At 38.4% G+C, this 24,041-nt stretch overlaps 2 protein-coding genes across 2 annotated transcripts; one reads left to right on the top strand and one right to left on the bottom strand.

The window, feature by feature from the left end:
* Positions 1-91: 91 nt before the first annotated feature.
* On the bottom strand, positions 92-2,408 carry lyrm7 (LYR motif containing 7). Its single transcript, XM_085369080.1, has 5 exons — positions 2,366-2,408; positions 2,165-2,237; positions 1,000-1,070; positions 826-907; positions 92-651 (listed from the first exon to the last, which is right to left on the bottom strand). Exons 1-5 carry the CDS (start codon positions 2,381-2,383, stop codon positions 581-583), a joined length of 315 nt encoding a protein of 104 aa, XP_085225206.1. The 5' UTR covers positions 2,384-2,408; the 3' UTR covers positions 92-580.
* A 747-nt stretch (positions 2,409-3,155) lies between these two features.
* hint1 (histidine triad nucleotide binding protein 1) lies at positions 3,156-5,203 on the top strand. The gene is made up of 3 exons (XM_085369081.1): positions 3,156-3,312; positions 4,662-4,766; positions 4,921-5,203. Exons 1-3 carry the CDS (start codon positions 3,202-3,204, stop codon positions 5,083-5,085), a joined length of 381 nt encoding a protein of 126 aa, XP_085225207.1. The 5' UTR covers positions 3,156-3,201; the 3' UTR covers positions 5,086-5,203.
* The last annotated feature ends 18,838 nt before the right edge of the window (positions 5,204-24,041 follow it).

Genomic DNA, 24,041 nt, shown 5'->3' on the forward strand with positions numbered 1-24,041 from the left:
ATTGTGGGATATGTAGTTTTACGCAGACAGACTATAAACTTGTAAAATACATTTCCATATTGTCATATCTACAATCTGCTATATGCCAACAATGTTTTAAATTAAGGTATCCTTTATTACAGATATATTTCACACAGAGGTTTTTACAAAGGTTTTCAAAGATAATTCTTTTTGTGGCTTTAAAGCAGAGCTGATTCTTGTTGTCTGTGGTTGTAACAGCAAATTAAGTCTGGGACACTCTGGAAATACTTGTAGTTAATCAGATAACAGTTTACATTTGTTACAGTACCAGCAAATTAATATTTTCCCCTTGTTTGATTCAATCATATGAAGAAGCCAGCAGATAATGTTTCAGTTCCATTTCATAACATGCTGTACACGAAATGACACGATCCAGTTTTCCCAGCACAGATTCCTTGAAACAGAACGAAGTAGATCCTTGCAGAATCAAAAGTGTTGAGATGATCTTATATTTTATTATTTTTTTAATGTTCCTTCTATAAAGCCAAACTGAAGATGAAAAGGCAACAAATGATATATAGTCTCTTTCCTGGTGATCATGAAGTTATCAAATGGTTTGTCACGACTTTTCCCTTGGTTTGTCACAATAGGGGACGTTTTCTAGCAGAAGGTCATTTCTGGGCCGAAGCACTGAGAGTGAGGAGAAAAAAACAAAAAACAAAAAACACAATCGTATCATTAGAGGGAAAAAAATCATTAGCAAGTATATACATTATGATACCTGATGTATGAGTAATCTTTGCATGCACATGCTACTTCCTTAATAAAAAGAAAAAAGAAAAGAAAAGACAAATCATGTCATACACAGCTTATCTTCTGCTACGTGTTCCATTTGCACCACACTCTGTCGAAGGACGATGTCAACGTCTGAGCCCATTTTAATCAGCTATATATATATATAAAAAAAAAAAAAAAAAGTAAAAGTAGAAGTTAAATAAAGTCAATTTTATTTTCAAATATCAAAATGCTTCACAGTACCTTCTGGATGTTTTCTTCTGACGTTTCATTTTTGTTTTTCCGAAACTCCTCATTGATCTTTAATCGTGCAGCTTTGTAGAAGAAAACAAACATATTTCGAGTCACCTGAGCAATTCTGCAGTTCTAATTTGACTTCACAGCAAAAGGCTCAGAAAAAAGGTTTCATTTACACTCATTAGATGAAAATAAATCTCTCCAATGCAACCTTTCTATTACTCTGTGTACATGCTGCTATTACACACGGCCCTCATTACTGATGTAATCCAGATGATTTTCACATGTTTATCAACCATACAATGCAAAATTACATTAAATATCAGTTTACACTGTAAATAAGAATAACAGGGTGGACGTTTTATGCTTTAACATGTTGGTGAACCATAATAAAACATGGAAAAAAATGCTTATGAGAGAGTCTTGATTCATCCTCAATCATTCAGGTAAGGAAATCCCAAAAAGTTGATCTGGACATAACGTTTTCAGGAGAATTGTTTTGTCACTCATTCCCTCAGATACAGCGGCCACACAAGCAGAAGAACATCACATTTAAAAAAGCCCTGTAAATGTGGTTATCCCAGCTGGACATATGTCAAAGTTGGGAAAACACCTAAAGAAAGCTCCAGGCTATCCAGGAGGGAAGAAGGACAAATGCTGCCTAAGGGATCACTAAGGGTTTTCTCTTATGGGTCATGAGTATCGAAACAGACTGTGAGGTCTATTTACACCTATAGGCCATTGGACACTCTTTCAATGATGAGGATGTATACAATCTGAACAGAGTGGAACGCTGGTTTCAATGGAAAGTCATGGATTTATGTGAAAAGCCCTAAGGCGACATCTTTCTTTGCTGTGATTACAGCCACTCTGCAAATTGTACTTTTGACTTTTATAACTTAAACTGGTAATTGAACTTGCACAAAGACGTCTGGGGACATGGCATTTTAGGCTGTTTGTCCAGCTGAAAAAATAAATAATTTTAGGTATATATATATATAAAAAAACAATTTAATGGTAGAGAGGGGTTAATAATATAAGACACGCTCATGGGGCTCATATGACACCGAACATTAGGAATGACCCATTTGATGAATGCTGAGCATGTGTTCACTCATCTCCTGTTTGATAAGCATCAATTATCAGTCCAAGATACTGCTCACAGACTCACCTGTCAGTGCTCGGTCATCATCTTTGAACACAGCCATCCTGGTCCTGTGTAGCGTTTTAAAAACGCCCAGAACCTGTATTCACAAACAGGTAGCTTTTATAACAGCTGTGAATGATGCTACCAGTCACCTGCAATTTCAAGTAACATGCAAGCAATGTTGCAATAAAGGTATTTAAAAAGACGATAATATCCCATACTAACCTTCAAACGAGTGCCCATGTTGCCTTCTTGTGTTCACTTCCGATGTAGGGAGACGTCACATATGTCAGAGCCCAATCAGAGCCGACGCTGGAAATGAAGCTGTGATTGTAGCCAATGAGGGCTCAGAGTAGTTTCACTGAGCTACTAATTCGATTGAGAACGGCCTCTCTCTAGATTTCCCATTTTATGGGGGGCACTGGTAAGCTGTGTTTTGTGCTGAGAGCTCCCTTCGGACACAAAAGTGTAAATGTTGTGGTGCATATAATCCATTTCTTGGATATTTTACAGGTTTCTGTTGGAGTAAAAAGAACTTTCTGGACGGCACCATGAGTCACTTTTATGGCTACTGCCGTCTTGAATAGGGGAGTGAAGCTAGCAGCTAGAGAAAACTTCTAACGTTTCTTATTATACACACGTTTTGTATTGTTTTTTGGTGTGGTGTAACTGCTCCTCTAACGTCTATGGATTTGTGCACTCGTAAAAGCTAGCATTTATTAACATTTCACTAGCACAACGATGTTTTTCATTGTACTAAAGAATAAAGGACACGAGTCTCGTTTTATTTAAAGTCGGGTGTATAATCGAAACCGTGTTTGCGAAAAATAAATAACTTAGTAAGTTTTTAAATCAGGAAGTAGGTGTAAATAATTACTTTCACCATTTAGCTTCGTCCACGCTTATCCACTGAGGGACGTGCGCCCTCTGCTGCCCCTCTGTCTGAACTGCAGCCTGTACAGTGGCATTAACAGGAATTGGAGTGGCTCTTATCATAGATCGGCTCTGATTTTAGTGACACTGGAAGCTGCGTGGGGGAGCCGTGGCTCACCTGCGTCAACATGGCTGATGAAACAGCGAAAGCGCAGACCGCCAAGCCGGGCGGAGATACGATATTTGGAAAAATTGTACGCAAAGAGATTCCTGCCAACCTAATCTATGAAGACGATCAGGTATGCGTTCATCACTTTGATTCACGAGGACGTTTAAAGTCTGAATGTTTCTCATCGTGGCTCCGCAACTGCCTGCAGGAGGCGTTCAGCTAATGCTAACTCAGCGTTGCAGAAACGCTGTTTTTGTGCCTACTTGCATTTAAAAATGCTGCAGCAGAGCTTGCAGAAATCATGTAATACATCAGAAGAATCTGCAAGTTTATAAAATAGCCATATTTGCTGCAACACAGCGTCTGAAGTTACAGATAGTTGGCTTTGCACCAAGAAGTGACAAGGTTCACTCCAGTGCTGTTTGTTTGCGGACTCGTTAAACATGTAGCCGCTGTAGGCTAGAGCAAGACAAGGAAAATTAAAAGGTGAGGTTCCTACAATAAAGCAACATCAAGTGATTTGCAGCAGACATTAGTGAAATGGGGAATCAAAGCGTTAAAAAAAAAGCAATATTTATTTTTATTTCTAAGTTTTGGAACTGCTTTGTATTCCCAGTGTAATGAGCTATAGTTGATGACTCCAGATAATTTATATCTGTCATGTTTACAGATTCCACATTTTTGTACGCCTTAAATGCAACAAAAACATGTAAACATTGTGTCACATTAAGGCTTGGGCTGTGCCACTAGTTGAATTTTAGTTGCAATTTTGTCGAAGTCGACATTTGTTGTTGTGCCCCATTCTGCTTTCTTTGATGTGTTTCAGATATTTGTGACAGAAAGATAGCAGCAAGATTGAAAGGGAAGGTTTACAAGATGACAGTGAGGCCTGCTGTGATGTAGTGTTCGTAGACAGTGGCACTGACAAAAAGGCAGGAAGTAGAGCTAGAGGTGCAGATGAGATTCTTCATTGGGAGTGATGAGGAGGTACAGAAATTAGATTTAATAAAGAAGAACATGCAGAGGGTTGGTGTGACAGAGGAGGATGCTTGGAATAGGGTGGAGGCAGGTTATCTGCTGTGGGGAAGAAAATGAGTGTGACTCATGATCATCTCATTTAGAGCTGAAATTACAATTAGAGTTGATGGAAATTAGCCTAAAAAAGACAATTTTATTCCTGTTTTTTTTTTTTTTAAAGTTTAATAAATCTGTTTTTCCAAAATGTGTGTTTAAAATTTTCAGTATTGACCAAATATTCATGACTATGACTTTGAGATAAGCAAGCAGCCTTAATGTGTTTAACTCCAAATACTGGGGTGTGCATAAACACGTAAAACTATCTAAGTACTATTAAGACCTGAGTTATTATCATTTTTTAATTATATTTTTATTTTTTGTTTTCAGCTAACTTTCAGTTATTTCCAATTTTGATTGTGCACAGTCTAATTCTGTTTTCTAATTTCTTGCTTTGGCTCTCAGTGTGTAGCCTTCCCTGATGTCTCACCTCAGGCTCCCACTCACATCCTAGTCGTCCCAAAAAAGCCAATTGTTCAGCTCTCTCAAGCCGAGGATGACGATGCTGCGGTAAGTATCATTGTAATGACTTTTGCTTGTGAAATAAACTATAAACAATCTCACACTATCATTTCCCTGGCATATTTCTATCAGTGATCACTAGGGGGAACTATTTGCCTTTTAAATACTTTAACGCAAGTCATTCTTTCTGTGTGTCTCTTAGTTGTTGGGCCACATGCTGATTGTTGCAAAGAAGTGTGCTCAAGATGCCGGCCTTTCCAAAGGCTACAGGATTATCATCAACGATGGGCCGGACGGAGGCCAGTCGGTGTACCACATCCACATCCACGTTCTCGGTGGGCGCAGTATGGGGTGGCCTCCTGGCTAACGCTCAGCTTCCAGCACCCACCATCCAGCCATGCATATTCACATCTGTTGTCTGATTACCAGTGCTGTTAAATTTGATCAAGCCAAAATATATCTGTGGAATTAAAAGGCACATCACAACACCACTCGTGCTGGCTTGTCTTTATTCTTAAACCGGACATTTTTTTTTTTTTTTTTTTTTAATAGAAAGCTTGATCGTGTTCTTCAGTGGGGTTAGCAGTAATGTCATTTACAAGCCTTTAACTGAAAGACGAGCAGTTGCGGTCAGAAGTCTGCATATAGTCATGATAACTTAATGATTCCTTTGCATTGTTCTTTTTCCAGGGATTGAATGATTGTACAGCATACCTGATTTTCTCTAATCTACACAGAGTCAAAACTGTACTGACAGGCTCAAATCTATACATACATAATCCTAAAGTGGTGCTGAAGGTTCTGCACTGTCCTTTAACTTGTTAATGCTAAGACTCCAAAGTGATCATGACTGATTACAACTAGTAGTTTGTCTTTGCCAGCATTAAAGGAATTGTTTTACAGCACTCATTAGATTGGATCCAGGTCTTCCATAAACTGGAAATTACTGGAACACCAGTACTACTGTCTTGAGAGGATGCTGATCAAGTAAAAAGCCCCTGCCTCAAAATTGACACCTTCAAGCTCAACTGAAATACGCAGCTGCCCACATGGACAAGCCAAATACCTTCTGGAGAAATGTTTTATAGTCAGATGAGACAAAGATTAAGAAATGTGGCCACAATGACAAAAGGTGTGTTTGGAGGTGTAAAGGTGAGCCTTTTAAACTTAAGAGTAGTGTACCAGTCAAGCTTGGTGATGGTAGCATCATGGTTAGGTCTTCACCTTAAATCAACAGGTAGAAGGTTGAAACTTGGACACAGGTTTTCCAACAGGAGAATGATCCCAAACTGTTTTTTAAAATGGATTTTATGGGCTAACATTACACTTCTGAAATGGCCTTCTGAAGTCTACACTTATAAACCCAGTCTGTGTCAGGAAATCACCAAATTTACCCAAGAGTGGTCAAATATCTGGCTGGAATTATGCCAGAAGCTTATTAATTGCTGCCAAAAGCACCTAGCCAAGGTTCAAGTTGCTAAGGGACATTTGTCCACAAATTAGCGGGAGTGTATTTGAGCTTCTGTGTATACTTTTGACCCTGTGTGGATTAGAGAAAATCCAAAATAAGTTCAAACTCGTGCATCCAATTCTTGTTCTTTAAAGTCATTAAAGATGTATGCTGTACAATCGCTCCACCCTGGGAAAAACAAAAAACAATTCAAAGAAATCATTAAAATGAGGACGCCCATGATGACTGTATGCAAACCTGACCACAACCGTAGCTCTCGTGGTTGAAAGGAGTGCAGCTGAAAGGATGAGGGATCGTTCCTGCTCAAAATGGGACTGTGGGACGGTTAGAGTGTGGGTTTCAGCTTTCTTATAAACCACTTTCCTAGACAACATGAGTAAAGTCATCTGTCACAAGAAAACCAAGGGAAAAATAAAAATATTAGAACCAGTCTGAGTTTTAGATCAATAGAGTGATTATATCTTTGGGCCAAAATAAAGCGTGCCCTCACTGGTTTCAAGGTTAAGAAAATAATTTAGTGTTATGGTTAGTGTTTGGAACTTGGTTGTAAGATTAATATTAGGGGTAAGAGGCTTGGGAATCCATTAATAAGAGAACAACTTTTAGCCAAAATATAAGAGGTACCCATCCAAATGACCTCAGCACTGCACTTATTCAGGCCCCCAGCCACAAACCTGACAAGTCTGAGAAGAGATGTGAGAATTCTGAATTTATTAGTGGGATAAATTGTATAAACCTCCTACATCAATTAAAAAGAATTGGATGCCAGGTACCATGTAAAAAAAAAACTGATGTATTGTAGTTTGAATATAGTTCTTGTAGATTACAACAGCTGAACATGCAAATGTCTAACTGTTCAGGCATCACAAAGCGAGTAGTTGTATCATTTGCATTTTCAGTTGACGCACTATTAATGGCAATTCTACTCAGTAAAAATGATAGTTCAACTGACTGTAAAGGAGTTCCTTTTTTAAGGAGGAATAACAACAGGTTCCTCATTAATCAGTAGTGCTCACGTTACTTCTGTGCAGGTTAACTAAACCCCAAAAAGTAAAAGTGGGACAATTTGAGACGGGTTACTAAAACGGCTGAAACATGAGCATAAGCTCCAAATGTAAATACAGTGAGGATAAAAGCAAGTTAGAGTTTAATCCTTTAAATAACAACCTGTTTTTTCTTTACTGTTTTTTGTCACATCACTTTTTGAGTTCCAGGCTTCCTAGGCTCACCTTCCAACAGTCATGGGATGTTTCTCAGTTGTTACTGGAGATGCATTTCCTTTTCTTTGTGGTTAAGAGTCTGGGATAAGCCAGGTTTATGTTAAAAAGGGACTTGTTTATATACACTCACACGATCAAGGTGTGAATCAGAATGGGGAATAAAGGTGATTTAAGTGACTTCGAAGATGGAATTTGGTGCCACATGGGCTTTTCTGAGTATTTCAAAAAACTGCTGATCTACTGGGATTTTCCCCACATAACCACAACCATCTCTAAGGTTTACAGAGAATGATCCAAAAACAATATCCAGCAGTGGGAGTTCTCTGGGTGAAAATCCCTTTTTTTTTATGTCAGAAGTCAGTGGAGAAATGCCTGATTGCTTCAAGCTGATAGGAAAACAATATTAAGTCAAGTAGTTTCTCATTATAACCAAGGTTGTGGATTTGGAGAAGAGCATCTCTAGATGCACATGCAAACAACTGAACTAGGTGCGGTTAGTGCAGGACAGGAACTACAAAGACAGTTCTCACGGGCTCAACAAAAGACTGGAAAAATGTGGCCCGGTCAGATGAATCTCAATTTGTGGTGAGACATTGGGATGGTAGGATCAGAATTTGGAGTAAACATAAGAATGTGCCTTGTATTGGTGTAATGATGTGGGGGATATTTTCTTGACATCACAGCCTGCCTGAACATTGTTGATGACTGCATCTATCCCTGTGTCGCCACAGTATGCCCATCTCCCGATGGCTGCTTCACTGTAAAATCTAATTCGTTCCCAGAACTCAAAAAAATTGAGGAAACTCGTTGCCTCAAAAAAACTGAATAAAGCTTAGCTAAAAATGACTAAATTAGGACAACTTGTTTATTTTGAGTACTCCGTACAAGCTCATATGTTCCCAGAACTCAAAAGAAATTGGATCAAGTTTACGTAAGATGACCAAGTTAGGGCAACTTACTCATTTTGAGTACACTGTACAGCCTTGTTAGTTCCCAGAACTCAAAAAAATTAAGGAAACTCATTGCCTCAAAAAAAACTAAGTAAAGCTTACTTAAGATGACTAATATTGCAAGTCTGCAGTATTAAGAATAACTTGATATTTCTGACTGTACAGTGCTAATTGTTTACCTACTGACAAACATTTCATGTTCAACTAAATGAAAAACAATTCGTGGTAACCTGAATATGATTAAAAATAATTAACAACACTTTTTGTAAGGATGTTAAAATCAGACCAACTTTTATTTTCAAACACAACAAAGTATAACAGCCAACATACTGGACACTGTTCTGCTGGACAACAAACAATTATATTGCCATCACTGTTATAATCTTACAATGAAACAAAGTCTCAGATTTAGTTATTCTGAAAATAAGTTTAGGCCTACCTCAAGTTTGTTTTGTACTTACATTACTTATATAATCAAAATAAAATATTTGTTGTTCTGTCACAAATGCAGTCTCTAATTTAAACAACACATTTGTTTTGCATTCCAACACATGAGCTGGAATGTTGTAATATTTTAAGGATGGCTTGTTTCCAGTCCAGGCATTACTGCCTGAATGACTATCATGGATCGAGGTGACCCAAATGTAGGTGCAGAAGAAAGTCTTTAACTTCCCTTAAGTACAGTGGCAGTGGATGTGGGTTGGAGATGCAATGAGCTTGAACTTGCAGGCGACCATCTTCACTGACCACACCATCTGTGACGGAGGACTCATCTCTCCTGTTGTCCTGCAAGCAAACAATCATATTTTTTGGAACATGAACTTAATTGCTTTCTTAAAACATTTTTTTCTGCATTTGGTATAAAACAGACTCCAATTTGGACAATCTCAGGCTCCCTCCCCACCGGAGAGGTGATATTCAATGTCCCAATTGTCAATCTGGATAGCCGTGACCACCACCCACCACACAATAATGTCATGAAAGCATCATTTTAATATAAATGTCACTGACAGTTGCTAATATATTGGAAAACCAAAATACTTACCACTGAGTTGATGTCTTTCTGTCCAACAGCAGGAGTGCTGGTCCCGAGCCTCAAAGACAGAAGCAAGCAGAGGGAGAAAAAAACAGAACATTTTTCAGAAACCGATTTGATCCTTAATGGCTGTGCAATCATTGTCACAGAGTTTGCTTATGTTGTTAAATAAAGGCTAGATTTGACATTAATAGATGCCACAGATGTTCAAGGTGCCACAAAGCATGAAAAAAATGGAAGTCTCGGAAAACGTCGGGGCATTTTTGCAAATATGTGATGTCTTGATAAATCGAGCAGATATTTGAACTTTCGACAGCTACATTCTCGCCTGAAAATATCTTAAAAGTTGATTTTGTGACCCAGAAAAGGTAATAAGTTTTTTAGCTGCGCTCCTCCGCCATTGCCGCGCTTACAAGTAGCGCAGGCTCCGACAACCGTGGCCGACATATGCGATCCTCCTTTTCCCCAGATTACCCTTTTTGGGTCACAAAATAACCTTTTAAGATATTTTCAGCGGAGAATGTAGCTGTGTAATGCTCAAATATCTACTTAATTTATCAAAATATCACATACTTGCAAAAGTGCTTCCACGTTTTCGGAGAGCTCTGTTATCCACCAGCGCGATAGCTGACCGGGAGGTCAAGGCTTGATAAGAGTCCGCGAGTCCTGGCTTATTGTTTTCAAACCCCCCTCCGAAGAATTTTGTCTGGGCTCTTATCTCACTTTTTTTATTTCAAACAATCAACAGAAAATTTCACAGACATATTTTTATATAAGGTTTTTAAGGCTGTGGTGTTAATTTTTAAGTAACATGAGCCCAGCCGCAGCAGCAACGCTAGGCTAACACTAACTAGCTAGCTAGCACGATTATAAACCTGGTGCTAAACTAAGAGAAGCCACAAAATCAGTTTGAATAAGAGTAAACATTTACTCACCAAGTCAGTGTATCAGGTAAAGATCCACAGCAATGACAACAATAATCTCTTGAGCAGACGCTTTTCTAGGTTTGCTCAACATATTCCATAAAAAATGCTGGCACCATGAACATGCGGACTGATCCGTGCTAGGGAGGAGGACGGTAGTGACGTGGCATTTTCAAAACACATCTTTCATCCTTCCGCACTGAGAAGAAAAACTTCCATCTTACTTAGTTTTTCTAAGTTAAGACAACTCAAATAAATTGAGTTTATCAGCGTTTTTGCATAAAATGTACTGGTAAAACTTATTTAAATCGAGTTCTAATAACAAATTGATAAAAAAAACTGAGTTCAGCCTATTTAATATTTTTAATTAAACACAATATTACATTTTACAGTGTACTTTTAAATCACTATGGAGCACCAGCATTTCTGTAGAGGACAGAACCACCTGCTTTAATCTACCATGATGCTCTGTGTTATGTTGCCATGGCAATATGAAAAAAACTGAGTTCAGCCTATTTAATATTTTTAATTAAACACAATATTACATTTTACAGTGTACTTTTAAATCACTATGGAACACCAGCATTTCTGTAGAGGACAGAACCACCTGCTTTAATCTACCATGATTCTCTGTGTTATGTTGCCATGGCAATATGAAGTCAAATAAATACAAATACATAAAATGCACATTTGAAGGAGGACAAGAAGACAGGCAACTGGAAGAGCTTTTGAAGCAGGAAAACTTTTCTGGATTACTCTTAATTTAACTGGAAATTTTGCAAATACAAGTCAAGGAGGAAACAAGGAGGCAGGTTGGATTATATTTGAGGACAGGACGCATGAAGGAGAAGCATGAGGAGACAGAAAACAGCAGAGCGATGGTGCAGAGCTAATCGTGGATCAAGTCGAAGAAGCAAGCATCAAAACTGTGAGTAAACATAACACATAAAGACTTAAAAATTACTGTGCTGATTAAGGAAACATTAAATTTGGTTAGTTTGGGGTCTGCAGCTTCAGGTTTGTGGGTTCAGTTGGTCTCAAAATTGAGGAAAGACAAAAAAATTTCTTTTAAAAGGTTGTTGGAGGATTCTTACTGTAAGAAATATCTGGGTGTGCAACTGCTTTTATTTAAAAAAAAGTTGAATTTTATTGAGTCACATTGGAAAGGGAAAATTGGAGGATCGGGACAATAATGTGGCCAGATTTACTGTTTCCTTAATCAGAACAATAATTTTGATCTGAACTAGAAATTTTGAAATGGGTTATTTTCGTTCTTCTCTACTGATCACTGTGTTAAAGGTTGAGTTACTTGTCAGTCTACATTTCTGTTAAAGGTACTTTTAAAAAATGCAGTTTATTCGTAATTTTGTAAAAAAGTTATGAGCTGTCTTGCTGCAGAGAAAGTGGAGTCTGTCATCCTTGAAAAGCTCCCAAGATAGGCAGCTGGCAGGTTGAATGATGCTCTGCCTCTGTGGTCAAGTACAGACATAGGCCTTAAGCAACCATGAGCCACTGATAAGCGTGACAGATTAGGAAACATGCATACAGTTCATTAGTTAGACTCCTATGAGCCACTAATAGGAGAAAATGAGCACGCAATAAAGTGGACTTGTTAGGGAGAGATTGCCATCAGAGTTAAACACTCCAACTCAATTTTGACGACAAACGCGGCTAAAAAAATGAGCGTTTTGTTGACACTGATGACAAAATCCTGGTCAGATACAGACAGACACATGCATACAACACACACTACTGCTCAAAAGTTTGTGGTCAGACTGAAACAGTCGTCTTTTAATTAATAACTTACATTTACTTTAACATAACGTTACAGGAAAATGATCAGAAATGTTTTCACAGATGTGTGTTCAATGAATCATTTAAGTTAAATCACCCATGATGCATTAGGAAATGTCTACACACTTATACATGGGCCCATTTTTAGTAACCATCACTGCTGTGTGGACCGATCACATGGTTATAAACCAGGTGAAAATTGACTTCAAACTTTTGAGCTGTAGTGTAGATTGCAATGATAGTGTATAGTTATCTATTACAGAAGAATATATAGAAGTATGAGGACAGGGAGACACTGCAAAAAAGTTATGAGCTGTCTTGCTGCAGAGAAAGTGGAGTCTGTCATCCTTGAAAAGCTCCCAAGATAGGCAGCTGGCAGGTTGAATGATGCTCTGCCTCTGTGGTCAAGTACAGACATAGGCCTTAAGCAACCATGAGCCACTGATAAGCGTGACAGATTAGGAAACATGCATACAGTTCATTAGTTAGACTCCTATGAGCCACTAATAGGAGAAAATAAACACGCAATAAAGTGGACTTGTTAGGGAGAGATTGCCATCAGAGTTAAACACTCCAACTCAATTTTGACGACAAACGCGGCTAAAAAAAATGAGCGTTTTGTTGACACTGATGACAAAATCCTGATCAGATACAGACAGACACATGCATACAACACACACTACTGCTCAAAAGTTTGTGGTCAGACTGAAACAGTCGTCTTTTAATTAATAACTTACATTTACTTTAACATAATATTACACAAAGCTTACAAGTAATGTTTTCACACATGTGTGTTTAATGAATCATTTAAGTTAAATCACCCATGATGCATTAGGAAATGTCTACACACTTATACATGGGCCCATTTTTAGTAACCATCACTGCTGTGTGGACCGATCACATGGTTATAAACCAGGTGAAAATTGACTTCAAACTTTTGAGCTGTAGTGTAGATTGCAATGACAGAGTATAGTTATCTATTACAGAAGAATATATAGAAGTATGAGGACAGGGAGACACTGTAAAAAAGTTATGAGCTGTCTTGCTGCAGAGAAAGTGGAGTCTGTCATCCTTGAAAAGCTCCCAAAATAGGCAGCTGGCAGGTTGAATGATGCTCTGCCTCTGTGGTCAAGTACAGACATAGGCCTTAAGCAACCATGAGCCACTGATAAGCGTGACAGATTAGGAAACATGCATACAGTTCATTAGTTAGACTCCTATGAGCCACTAATAGGAGAAAATGAGCACGCAATAAAGTGGACTTGTTAGGGAGAGATTGCCATCAGAGTTAAACACTCCAACTCAATTTTGACGACAAACGCGGCTAAAAAAATGAGCGTTTTGTTGACACTGATGACAAAATCCTGGTCAGATACAGACAGACACATGCATACAACACACACTACTGCTCAAAAGTTTGTGGTCAGACTGAAACAGTCGTCTTTTAATTAATAACTTACATTTACTTTAACATAATATTACACAAAGCTTACCAGTAATGTTTTCACAGATGTGTGTTTAATGAATCATTTAAGTTAAATCACCCATGATGCATTAGGAAATGTCTACACACTTATACATGGGCCCATTTTTAGTAACCATCACTGCTGTGTGGACCGATCACATGGTTATAAACCAGGTGAAAATTGCCTTCAAACTTTTGAGCTGTAGTGTAGATTGCAATGATAAAGTATAGTTATCTATTACAGAAGAATATATAGAAGTATGAGGACAGGGAGACACTGTAAAAAAGTTATGAGCTGTCTTGCTGCAGAGAAAGTGGAGTCTGTCATCCTTGAAAAGCTCCCAAGATTGGCAGCTGGCAGGTTGAATGATGCTCTGCCTCTGTGGTCAAGTACAGACATAGGCCTTAAGCAACCATGAGCCACTGATAAGCGTGACAGATTAGGAAACATGCATACAGTTCATTAGTTAGACTCCTATGAGCAACTAATAGGAGAAAATGAGCACGCAATAAAGTGGACTTGTTAGGGAGAGATTGCCATCAGAGTTAAACACTCCAACTCAATTTTTGATCACAAACGCGGCTAAAAAATTGAGCGTTTTGTTGACACTGATGACAAAATCCTGGTCAGATACAGACAGACACATGCATACAACACACACTACTGCTCAAAAGTTTGTGGTCAGACTGAAACAGTCGTCTTTTAATTAATAACTTACATTTACTTTAACATAATATTACACAAAGCTTACCAGTAATGTTTTCACACATGTGTGTTTAATGAATCATTTAAGTTAAATCACCCATGATGCATTAGGAAATGTCTACACACTTATACATGGGCCCATTTTTAGTAACCATCACTGCTGTGTGGACCGATCACATGGTTATAAACCAGGTGAAAATTGACTTCAAACTTTTGAGCTGTAGTGTAGATTGCAATGATAAAGTATAGTTATCTATTACAGAAGAATATATAGAAGTATGAGGACAGGGAGACACTGTAAAAAAGTTATGAGCTGTCTTGCTGCAGAGAAAGTGGAGTCTGTCATCCTTGAAAAGCTCCCAAGATAGGCAGCTGGCAGGTTGAATGATGCTCTGCCTCTGTGGTCAAGTACAGACATAGGCCTTAAGCAACCATGAGCCACTGATAAGCGTGACAGATTAGGAAACATGCATACAGTTCATTAGTTAGACTCCTATGAGCCACTAATAGGAGAAAATGAGCACGCAATAAAGTGGACTTGTTAGGGAGAGATTGCCATCAGAGCTAAACACTCCAACTCAATTTTTGATCACAAACGCGGCTAAAAAAATGAGCGTTTTGTTGACACTGATGACAAAATCCTGGTCAGATACAGACAGACACATGCATACAACACACACTACTGCTCAAAAGTTTGTGGTTAGACTGAAACAGTCGTCTTTTAATTAATAACTTACATTTACTTTAACATAACGTTACAGGAAAATGATCAGAAATGTTTTCACAGATGTGTGTTTAATGAATCATTTAAGTTAAATCACCCATGATGCATTAGGAAATGTCTACACACTTATACATGGGCCCATTTTTAGTAACCATCACTGCTGTGTGGACCGATCACATGGTTATAAACCAGGTGAAAATTGACTTCAAACTTTTGAGCTGTAGTGTAGATTGCAATGATAAAGTATAGTTATCTATTACAGAAGAATATATAGAAGTATGAGGACAGGGAGACACTGTAAAAAAGTTATGAGCTGTCTTGCTGCAGAGAAAGTGGAGTCTGTCATCCTTGAAAAGCTCCCAAGATAGGCAGCTGGCAGGTTGAATGATGCTCTGCCTCTGTGGTCAAGTACAGACATAGGCCTTAAGCAACCATGAGCCACTGATAAGCGTGACAGATTAGGAAACATGCATACAGTTCATTAGTTAGACTCCTATGAGCCACTAATAGGAGAAAATGAGCACGCAATAAAGTGGACTTGTTAGGGAGAGATTGCCATCAGAGTTAAACACTCCAACTCAATTTTTGATCACAAACGCGGCTAAAAAAATGAGCGTTTTGTTGACACTGATGACAAAATCCTGGTCAGATACAGACAGACACATGCATACAACACACACTACTGCTCAAAAGTTTGTGGTCAGACTGAAACAGTCGTCTTTTAATTAATAACTTACATTTACTTTAACATAATATTACACAAAGCTTACCAGTAATGTTTTCACACATGTGTGTTTAATGAATCATTTAAGTTAAATCACCCATGATGCATTAGGAAATGTCTACACACTTATACATGGGCCCATTTTTAGTAACCATCACTGCTGTGTGGACCGATCACATGGTTATAAACCAGGTGAAAATTGACTTCAAACTTTTGAGCTGTAGTGTAGATTGCAATGATAAAGTATAGTTATCTATTACAGAAGAATATATAGAAGTATGAGGACAGGGAGACACTGTAAAAAAGTTATGAGCTGTCTTGCTGCAGAGAAAGTGGAGTCTGTCATCCTTGAAAAGCTCCCAAGATAGGCAGCTGGCAGGTTGAATGATGCTCTGCCTCTGTGGTCAAGTACAGACATAGGCCTTAAGCAACCATGAGCCACTGATAAGCGTGACAGATTAGGAAACATGCATACAGTTCATTAGTTAGACTCCTATGAGCCACTAATAGGAGAAAATGAGCACGCAATAAAGTGGACTTGTTAGGGAGAGATTGCCATCAGAGTTAAACACTCCAACTCAATTTTTGATCACAAGCGCGGCTAAAAAAATGAGCGTTTTGTTGACACTGATGACAAAATCCTGGTCAGATACAGACAGACACATGCATACAACACACACTACTGCTCAAAAGTTTGTGGTCAGACTGAAACAGTCGTCTTTTAATTAATAACTTACATTTACTTTAACATAACGTTACAGGAAAATGATCAGAAATGTTTTCACAGATGTGTGTTTAATGAATCATTTAAGTTAAATCACCCATGATGCATTAGGAAATGTCTACACACTTATACATGGGCCCATTTTTAGTAACCATCACTGCTGTGTGGACCGATCACATGGTTATAAACCAGGTGAAAATTGACTTCAAACTTTTGAGCTGTAGTGAAGATTGCAATGATAGTGTATAGTTATCTATTACAGAAGCATATATAGAAGTATGAGGACAGGGACACACTGTAAAAAAGCTATGAGCTGTCTTGCTGCAGAGAAAGTGGAGTCTGTCATCCTTGAAAAGCTCCCAAGATAGGCAGCTGGCAGGTTGAATGATGCTCTGCCTCTGTGGTCAAGTACAGACATAGGCCTTAAGCAACCATGAGCCACTGATAAGCGTGACAGATTAGGAAACATGCATACAGTTCATTAGTTAGACTCCTATGAGCCACTAATAGGAGAAAATGAGCACGCAATAAAGTGGACTTGTTAGGGAGAGATTGCCATCAGAGTTAAACACTCCAACTCAATTTTGACGACAAACGCGGCTAAAAAAATGAGCGTTTTGTTGACACTGATGACAAAATCCTGGTCAGATACAGACAGACACATGCATACAACACACACTACTGCTCAAAAGTTTGTGGTCAGACTGAAACAGTCGTCTTTTAATTAATAACTTACATTTACTTTAACATAATATTACACAAAGCTTACCAGTAATGTTTTCACACATGTGTGTTTAATGAAACATTTAAGTTAAATCACCCATGATGCATTAGGAAATGTCTACACACTTATACATGGGCCCATTTTTAGTAACCATCACTGCTGTGTGGACCGATCACATGGTTATAAACCAGGTGAAAATTGACTTCAAACTTTTGAGCTGTAGTGTAGATTGCAATGATAAAGTATAGTTATCTATTACAGAAGAATATATAGAAGTATGAGGACAGGGAGACACTGTAAAAAAGTTATGAGCTGTCTTGCTGCAGAGAAAGTGGAGTCTGTCATCCTTGAAAAGCTCCCAAGATAGGCAGCTGGCAGGTTGAATGATGCTCTGCCTCTGTGGTCAAGTACAGACATAGGCCTTAAGCAACCATGAGCCACTGATAAGCGTGACAGATTAGGAAACATGCATACAGTTCATTAGTTAGACTCCTATGAGCCACTAATAGGAGAAAATGAGCACGCAATAAAGTGGACTTGTTAGGGAGAGATTGCCATCAGAGCTAAACACTCCAACTCAATTTTTGATCACAAACGCGGCTAAAAAAATGAGCGTTTTGTTGACACTGATGACAAAATCCTGGTCAGATACAGACAGACACATGCATACAACACACACTACTGCTCAAAAGTTTGTGGTCAGACTGAAACAGTCGTCTTTTAATTAATAACTTACATTTACTTTAACATAACGTTACAAGAAAATGATCAGAAATGTTTTCACACATGTGTGTTTAATGAATCATTTAAGTTAAATCACCCATGATGCATTAGGAAATGTCTACACACTTATACATGGGCCCATTTTTAGTAACCATCACTGCTGTGTGGACCGATCACATGGTTATAAACCAGGTGAAAATTGACTTCAAACTTTTGAGCTGTAGTGTAGATTGCAATGATAGTGTATAGTTATCTATTACAGAAGCATATATAGAAGTATGAGGACAGGGAGACACTGTAAAAAAGTTATGAGCTGTCTTGCTGCAGAGAAAGTGGAGTCTGTCATCCTTGAAAAGCTCCCAAGATAGGCAGCTGGCAGGTTGAATGATGCTCTGCCTCTGTGGTCAAGTACAGACATAGGCCTTAAGCAACCATGAGCCACTGATAAGCGTGACAGATTAGGAAACATGCATACAGTTCATTAGTTAGACTCCTATGAGCCACTAATAGGAGAAAATGAGCACGCAATAAAGTGGACTTGTTAGGGAGAGATTGCCATCAGAGTTAAACACTCCAACTCAATTTTGACGACAAACGCGGCTAAAAAAATGAGCGTTTTGTTGACACTGATGACAAAATCCTGGTCAGATACAGACAGACACATGCATACAACACACACTACTGCTCAAAAGTTTGTGGTCAGACTGAAACAGTCGTCTTTTAATTAATAACTTACATTTACTTTAACATAATATTACACAAAGCTTACCAGTAATGTTTTCACACATGTGTGTTTAATGAATCATTTAAGTTAAATCACCCATGATGCATTAGGAAATGTCTACACACTTATACATGGGCCCATTTTTAGTAACCATCACTGCTGTGTGGACCGATCACATGGTTATAAACCAGGTGAAAATTGACTTCAAACTTTTGAGCTGTAGTGTAGATTGCAATGATAAAGTATAGTTATCTATTACAGAAGAATATATAGAAGTATGAGGACAGGGAGACACTGTAAAAAAGTTATGAGCTGTCTTGCTGCAGAGAAAGTGGAGTCTGTCATCCTTGAAAAGCTCCCAAGATTGGCAGCTGGCAGGTTGAATGATGCTCTGCCTCTGTGGTCAAGTACAGACATAGGCCTTAAGCAACCATGAGCCACTGATAAGCGTGACAGATTAGGAAACATGCATACAGTTCATTAGTTAGACTCCTATGAGCCACTAATAGGAGAAAATGAGCACGCAATAAAGTGGACTTGTTAGGGAGAGATTGCCATCAGAGTTAAACACTCCAACTCAATTTTTGATCACAAACGCGGCTAAAAAATTGAGCGTTTTGTTGACACTGATGACAAAATCCTGGTCAGATACAGACAGACACATGCATACAACACACACTTCTGCTCAAAAGTTTGTGGTCAGACTGAAACAGTCGTCTTTTAATTAATAACTTACATTTACTTTAACATAACGTTACAGGAAAATGATCAGAAATGTTTTCACACATGTGTGTTTAATGAATCATTTAAGTTAAATCACCCATGATGCATTAGGAAATGTCTACACACTTATACATGGGCCCATTTTTAGTAACCATCACTGCTGTGTGGACTGATCACATGGTTATAAACCAGGTGAAAATTGACTTCAAACTTTTGAGCTGTAGTGTAGATTGCAATGATAGTGTATAGTTATCTATTACAGAAGCATATATAGAAGTATGAGGACAGGGAGACACTGTAAAAAAGCTATGAGCTGTCTTGCTGCGGAGAAAGTGGAGTCTGTCATCCTTGAAAAGCTCCCAAGATAGGCAGCTGGCAGGTTGAATGATGCTCTGCCTCTGTGGTCAAGTACAGACATAGGCCTTAAGCAACCATGAGCCACTGATAAGCGTGACAGATTAGGAAACATGCATACAGTTCATTAGTTAGACTCCTATGAGCCACTAATAGGAGAAAATGAGCACGCAATAAAGTGGACTTGTTAGGGAGAGATTGCCATCAGAGTTAAACACTCCAACTCAATTTTGACGACAAACGCGGCTAAAAAAATGAGCGTTTTGTTGACACTGATGACAAAATCCTGGTCAGATACAGACAGACACATGCATACAACACACACTACTGCTCAAAAGTTTGTGGTCAGACTGAAACAGTCGTCTTTTAATTAATAACTTACATTTACTTTAACATAATATTACACAAAGCTTACCAGTAATGTTTTCACACATGTGTGTTTAATGAATCATTTAAGTTAAATCACCCATGATGCATTAGGAAATGTCTACACACTTATACATGGGCCCATTTTTAGTAACCATCACTGCTGTGTGGACCGATCACATGGTTATAAACCAGGTGAAAATTGCCTTCAAACTTTTGAGCTGTAGTGTAGATTGCAATGATAAAGTATAGTTATCTATTACAGAAGAATATATAGAAGTATGAGGACAGGGAGACACTGTAAAAAAGTTATGAGCTGTCTTGCTGCAGAGAAAGTGGAGTCTGTCATCCTTGAAAAGCTCCCAAGATTGGCAGCTGGCAGGTTGAATGATGCTCTGCCTCTGTGGTCAAGTACAGACATAGGCCTTAAGCAACCATGAGCCACTGATAAGCGTGACAGATTAGGAAACATGCATACAGTTCATTAGTTAGACTCCTATGAGCAACTAATAGGAGAAAATGAGCACGCAATAAAGTGGACTTGTTAGGGAGAGATTGCCATCAGAGTTAAACACTCCAACTCAATTTTTGATCACAAACGCGGCTAAAAAATTGAGCGTTTTGTTGACACTGATGACAAAATCCTGGTCAGATACAGACAGACACATGCATACAACACACACTACTGCTCAAAAGTTTGTGGTCAGACTGAAACAGTCGTCTTTTAATTAATAACTTACATTTACTTTAACATAATATTACACAAAGCTTACCAGTAATGTTTTCACACATGTGTGTTTAATGAATCATTTAAGTTAAATCACCCATGATGCATTAGGAAATGTCTACACACTTATACATGGGCCCATTTTTAGTAACCATCACTGCTGTGTGGACCGATCACATGGTTATAAACCAGGTGAAAATTGACTTCAAACTTTTGAGCTGTAGTGTAGATTGCAATGATAAAGTATAGTTATCTATTACAGAAGAATATATAGAAGTATGAGGACAGGGAGACACTGCAAAAAAGTTATGAGCTGTCTTGCTGCAGAGAAAGTGGAGTCTGTCATCCTTGAAAAGCTCCCAAGATAGGCAGCTGGCAGGTTGAATGATGCTCTGCCTCTGTGGTCAAGTACAGACATAGGCCTTAAGCAACCATGAGCCACTGATAAGCGTGACAGATTAGGAAACATGCATACAGTTCATTAGTTAGACTCCTATGAGCCACTAATAGGAGAAAATGAGCACGCAATAAAGTGGACTTGTTAGGGAGAGATTGCCATCAGAGTTAAACACTCCAACTCAATTTTGACGACAAACGCGGCTAAAAAAATGAGCGTTTTGTTGACACTGATGACAAAATCCTGGTCAGATACAGACAGACACATGCATACAACACACACTACTGCTCAAAAGTTTGTGGTCAGACTGAAACAGTCGTCTTTTAATTAATAACTTACATTTACTTTAACATAATATTACACAAAGCTTACCAGTAATGTTTTCACACATGTGTGTTTAATGAATCATTTAAGTTAAATCACCCATGATGCATTAGGAAATGTCTACACACTTATACATGGGCCCATTTTTAGTAACCATCACTGCTGTGTGGACCGATCACATGGTTATAAACCAGGTGAAAATTGACTTCAAACTTTTGAGCTGTAGTGTAGATTGCAATGATAAAGTATAGTTATCTATTACAGAAGAATATATAGAAGTATGAGGACAGGGAGACACTGTAAAAAAGTTATGAGCTGTCTTGCTGCAGAGAAAGTGGAGTCTGTCATCCTTGAAAAGCTCCCAAGATAGGCAGCTGGCAGGTTGAATGATGCTCTGCCTCTGTGGTCAAGTACAGACATAGGCCTTAAGCAACCATGAGCCACTGATAAGCGTGACAGATTAGGAAACATGCATACAGTTCATTAGTTAGACTCCTATGAGCCACTAATAGGAGAAAATGAGCACGCAATAAAGTGGACTTGTTAGGGAGAGATTGCCATCAGAGTTAAACACTCCAACTCAATTTTTGATCACAAACGCGGCTAAAAAATTGAGCGTTTTGTTGACACTGATGACAAAATCCTGGTCAGATACAGACAGACACATGCATACAACACACACTTCTGCTCAAAAGTTTGTGGTCAGACTGAAACAGTCGTCTTTTAATTAATAACTTACATTTACTTTAACATAATATTACACAAAGCTTACCAGTAATGTTTTCACACATGTGTGTTTAATGAATCATTTAAGTTAAATCACCCATGATGCATTAGGAAATGTCTACACACTTATACATGGGCCCATTTTTAGTAACCATCACTGCTGTGTGGACTGATCACATGGTTATAAACCAGGTGAAAATTGACTTCAAACTTTTGAGCTGTAGTGTAGATTGCAATGATAGTGTATAGTTATCTATTACAGAAGCATATATAGAAGTATGAGGACAGGGAGACACTGTAAAAAAGTTATGAGCTGTCTTGCTGCAGAGAAAGTGGAGTCTGTCATCCTTGAAAAGCTCCCAAGATAGGCAGCTGGCAGGTTGAATGATGCTCTGCCTCTGTGGTCAAGTACAGACATAGGCCTTAAGCAACCATGAGCCACTGATAAGCGTGACAGATTAGGAAACATGCATACAGTTCATTAGTTAGACTCCTATGAGCCACTAATAGGAGAAAATGAGCACGCAATAAAGTGGACTTGTTAGGGAGAGATTGCCATCAGAGTTAAACACTCCAACTCAATTTTGACGACAAACGCGGCTAAAAAATGAGCGTTTTGTTGACACTGATGACAAAATCCTGGTCAGATACAGACAGACACATGCATACAACACACACTACTGCTCAAAAGTTTGTGGTCAGACTGAAACAGTCGTCTTTTAATTAATAACTTACATTTACTTTAACATAATATTACACAAAGCTTACCAGTAATGTTTTCACACATGTGTGTTTAATGAATCATTTAAGTTAAATCACCCATGATGCATTAGGAAATGTCTACACACTTATACATGGGCCCATTTTTAGTAACCATCACTGCTGTGTGGACCGATCACATGGTTATAAACCAGGTGAAAATTGACTTCAAACTTTTGAGCTGTAGTGTAGATTGCAATGATAAAGTATAGTTATCTATTACAGAAGAATATATAGAAGTATGAGGACAAGGAGACACTGTAAAAAAGTTATGAGCTGTCTTGCTGCAGAGAAAGTGGAGTCTGTCATCCTTGAAAAGCTCCCAAGATTGGCAGCTGGCAGGTTGAATGATGCTCTGCCTCTGTGGTCAAGTACAGACATAGGCCTTAAGCAACCATGAGCCACTGATAAGCGTGACAGATTAGGAAACATGCATACAGTTCATTAGTTAGACTCCTATGAGCCACTAATAGGAGAAAATGAGCACGCAATAAAGTGGACTTGTTAGGGAGAGATTGCCATCAGAGTTAAACACTCCAACTCAATTTTTGATCACAAACGCGGCTAAAAAATTGAGCGTTTTGTTGACACTGATGACAAAATCCTGGTCAGATACAGACAGACACATGCATACAACACACACTACTGCTCAAAAGTTTGTGGTCAGACTGAAACAGTCGTCTTTTAATTAATAACTTACATTTACTTTAACATAACGTTACAGGAAAATGATCAGAAATGTTTTCACAGATGTGTGTTTAATGAATCATTTAAGTTAAATCACCCATGATGCATTAGGAAATGTCTACACACTTATACATGGGCCCATTTTTAGTAACCATCACTGCTGTGTGGACTGATCACATGGTTATAAACCAGGTGAAAATTGACTTCAAACTTTTGAGCTGTAGTGTAGATTGCAATGATAGTGTATAGTTATCTATTACAGAAGCATATATAGAAGTATGAGGACAGGGAGACACTGTAAAAAAGCTATGAGCTGTCTTGCTGCGGAGAAAGTGGAGTCTGTCATCCTTGA

This window comes from Diplotaxodon limnothrissa, linkage group LG13, assembly GCF_057381915.1.
Source record: "Diplotaxodon limnothrissa isolate DT_005_m linkage group LG13, D_limnothrissa_male_GT1.1, whole genome shotgun sequence".
NCBI classification, from domain to species: Eukaryota; Metazoa; Chordata; class Actinopteri; order Cichliformes; family Cichlidae; genus Diplotaxodon; species Diplotaxodon limnothrissa.

Bases quoted from the DNA above. Each gene is read 5' to 3' on its own strand.
- hint1 (XM_085369081.1), top strand. From the start codon at position 3,202: ATGGCTGATGAAACAGCGAAAGCGCAGACCGCCAAGCCGGGCGGAGAT. The intron at 3,313-4,661 runs GTATGCGTTCAT...TTTGGCTCTCAG, and splicing joins TAATCTATGAAGACGATCAG to TGTGTAGCCTTCCCTGATGT. The intron at 4,767-4,920 runs GTAAGTATCATT...TGTGTCTCTTAG, and splicing joins CCGAGGATGACGATGCTGCG to TTGTTGGGCCACATGCTGAT.
- lyrm7 (XM_085369080.1), bottom strand. The intron at 908-999 runs GTACTGTGAAGC...ATATATATATAG, and splicing joins CAGAAGAAAACATCCAGAAG to CTGATTAAAATGGGCTCAGA. The intron at 652-825 runs GTATGACATGAT...CCTCACTCTCAG, and splicing joins CGTAGCAGAAGATAAGCTGT to TGCTTCGGCCCAGAAATGAC.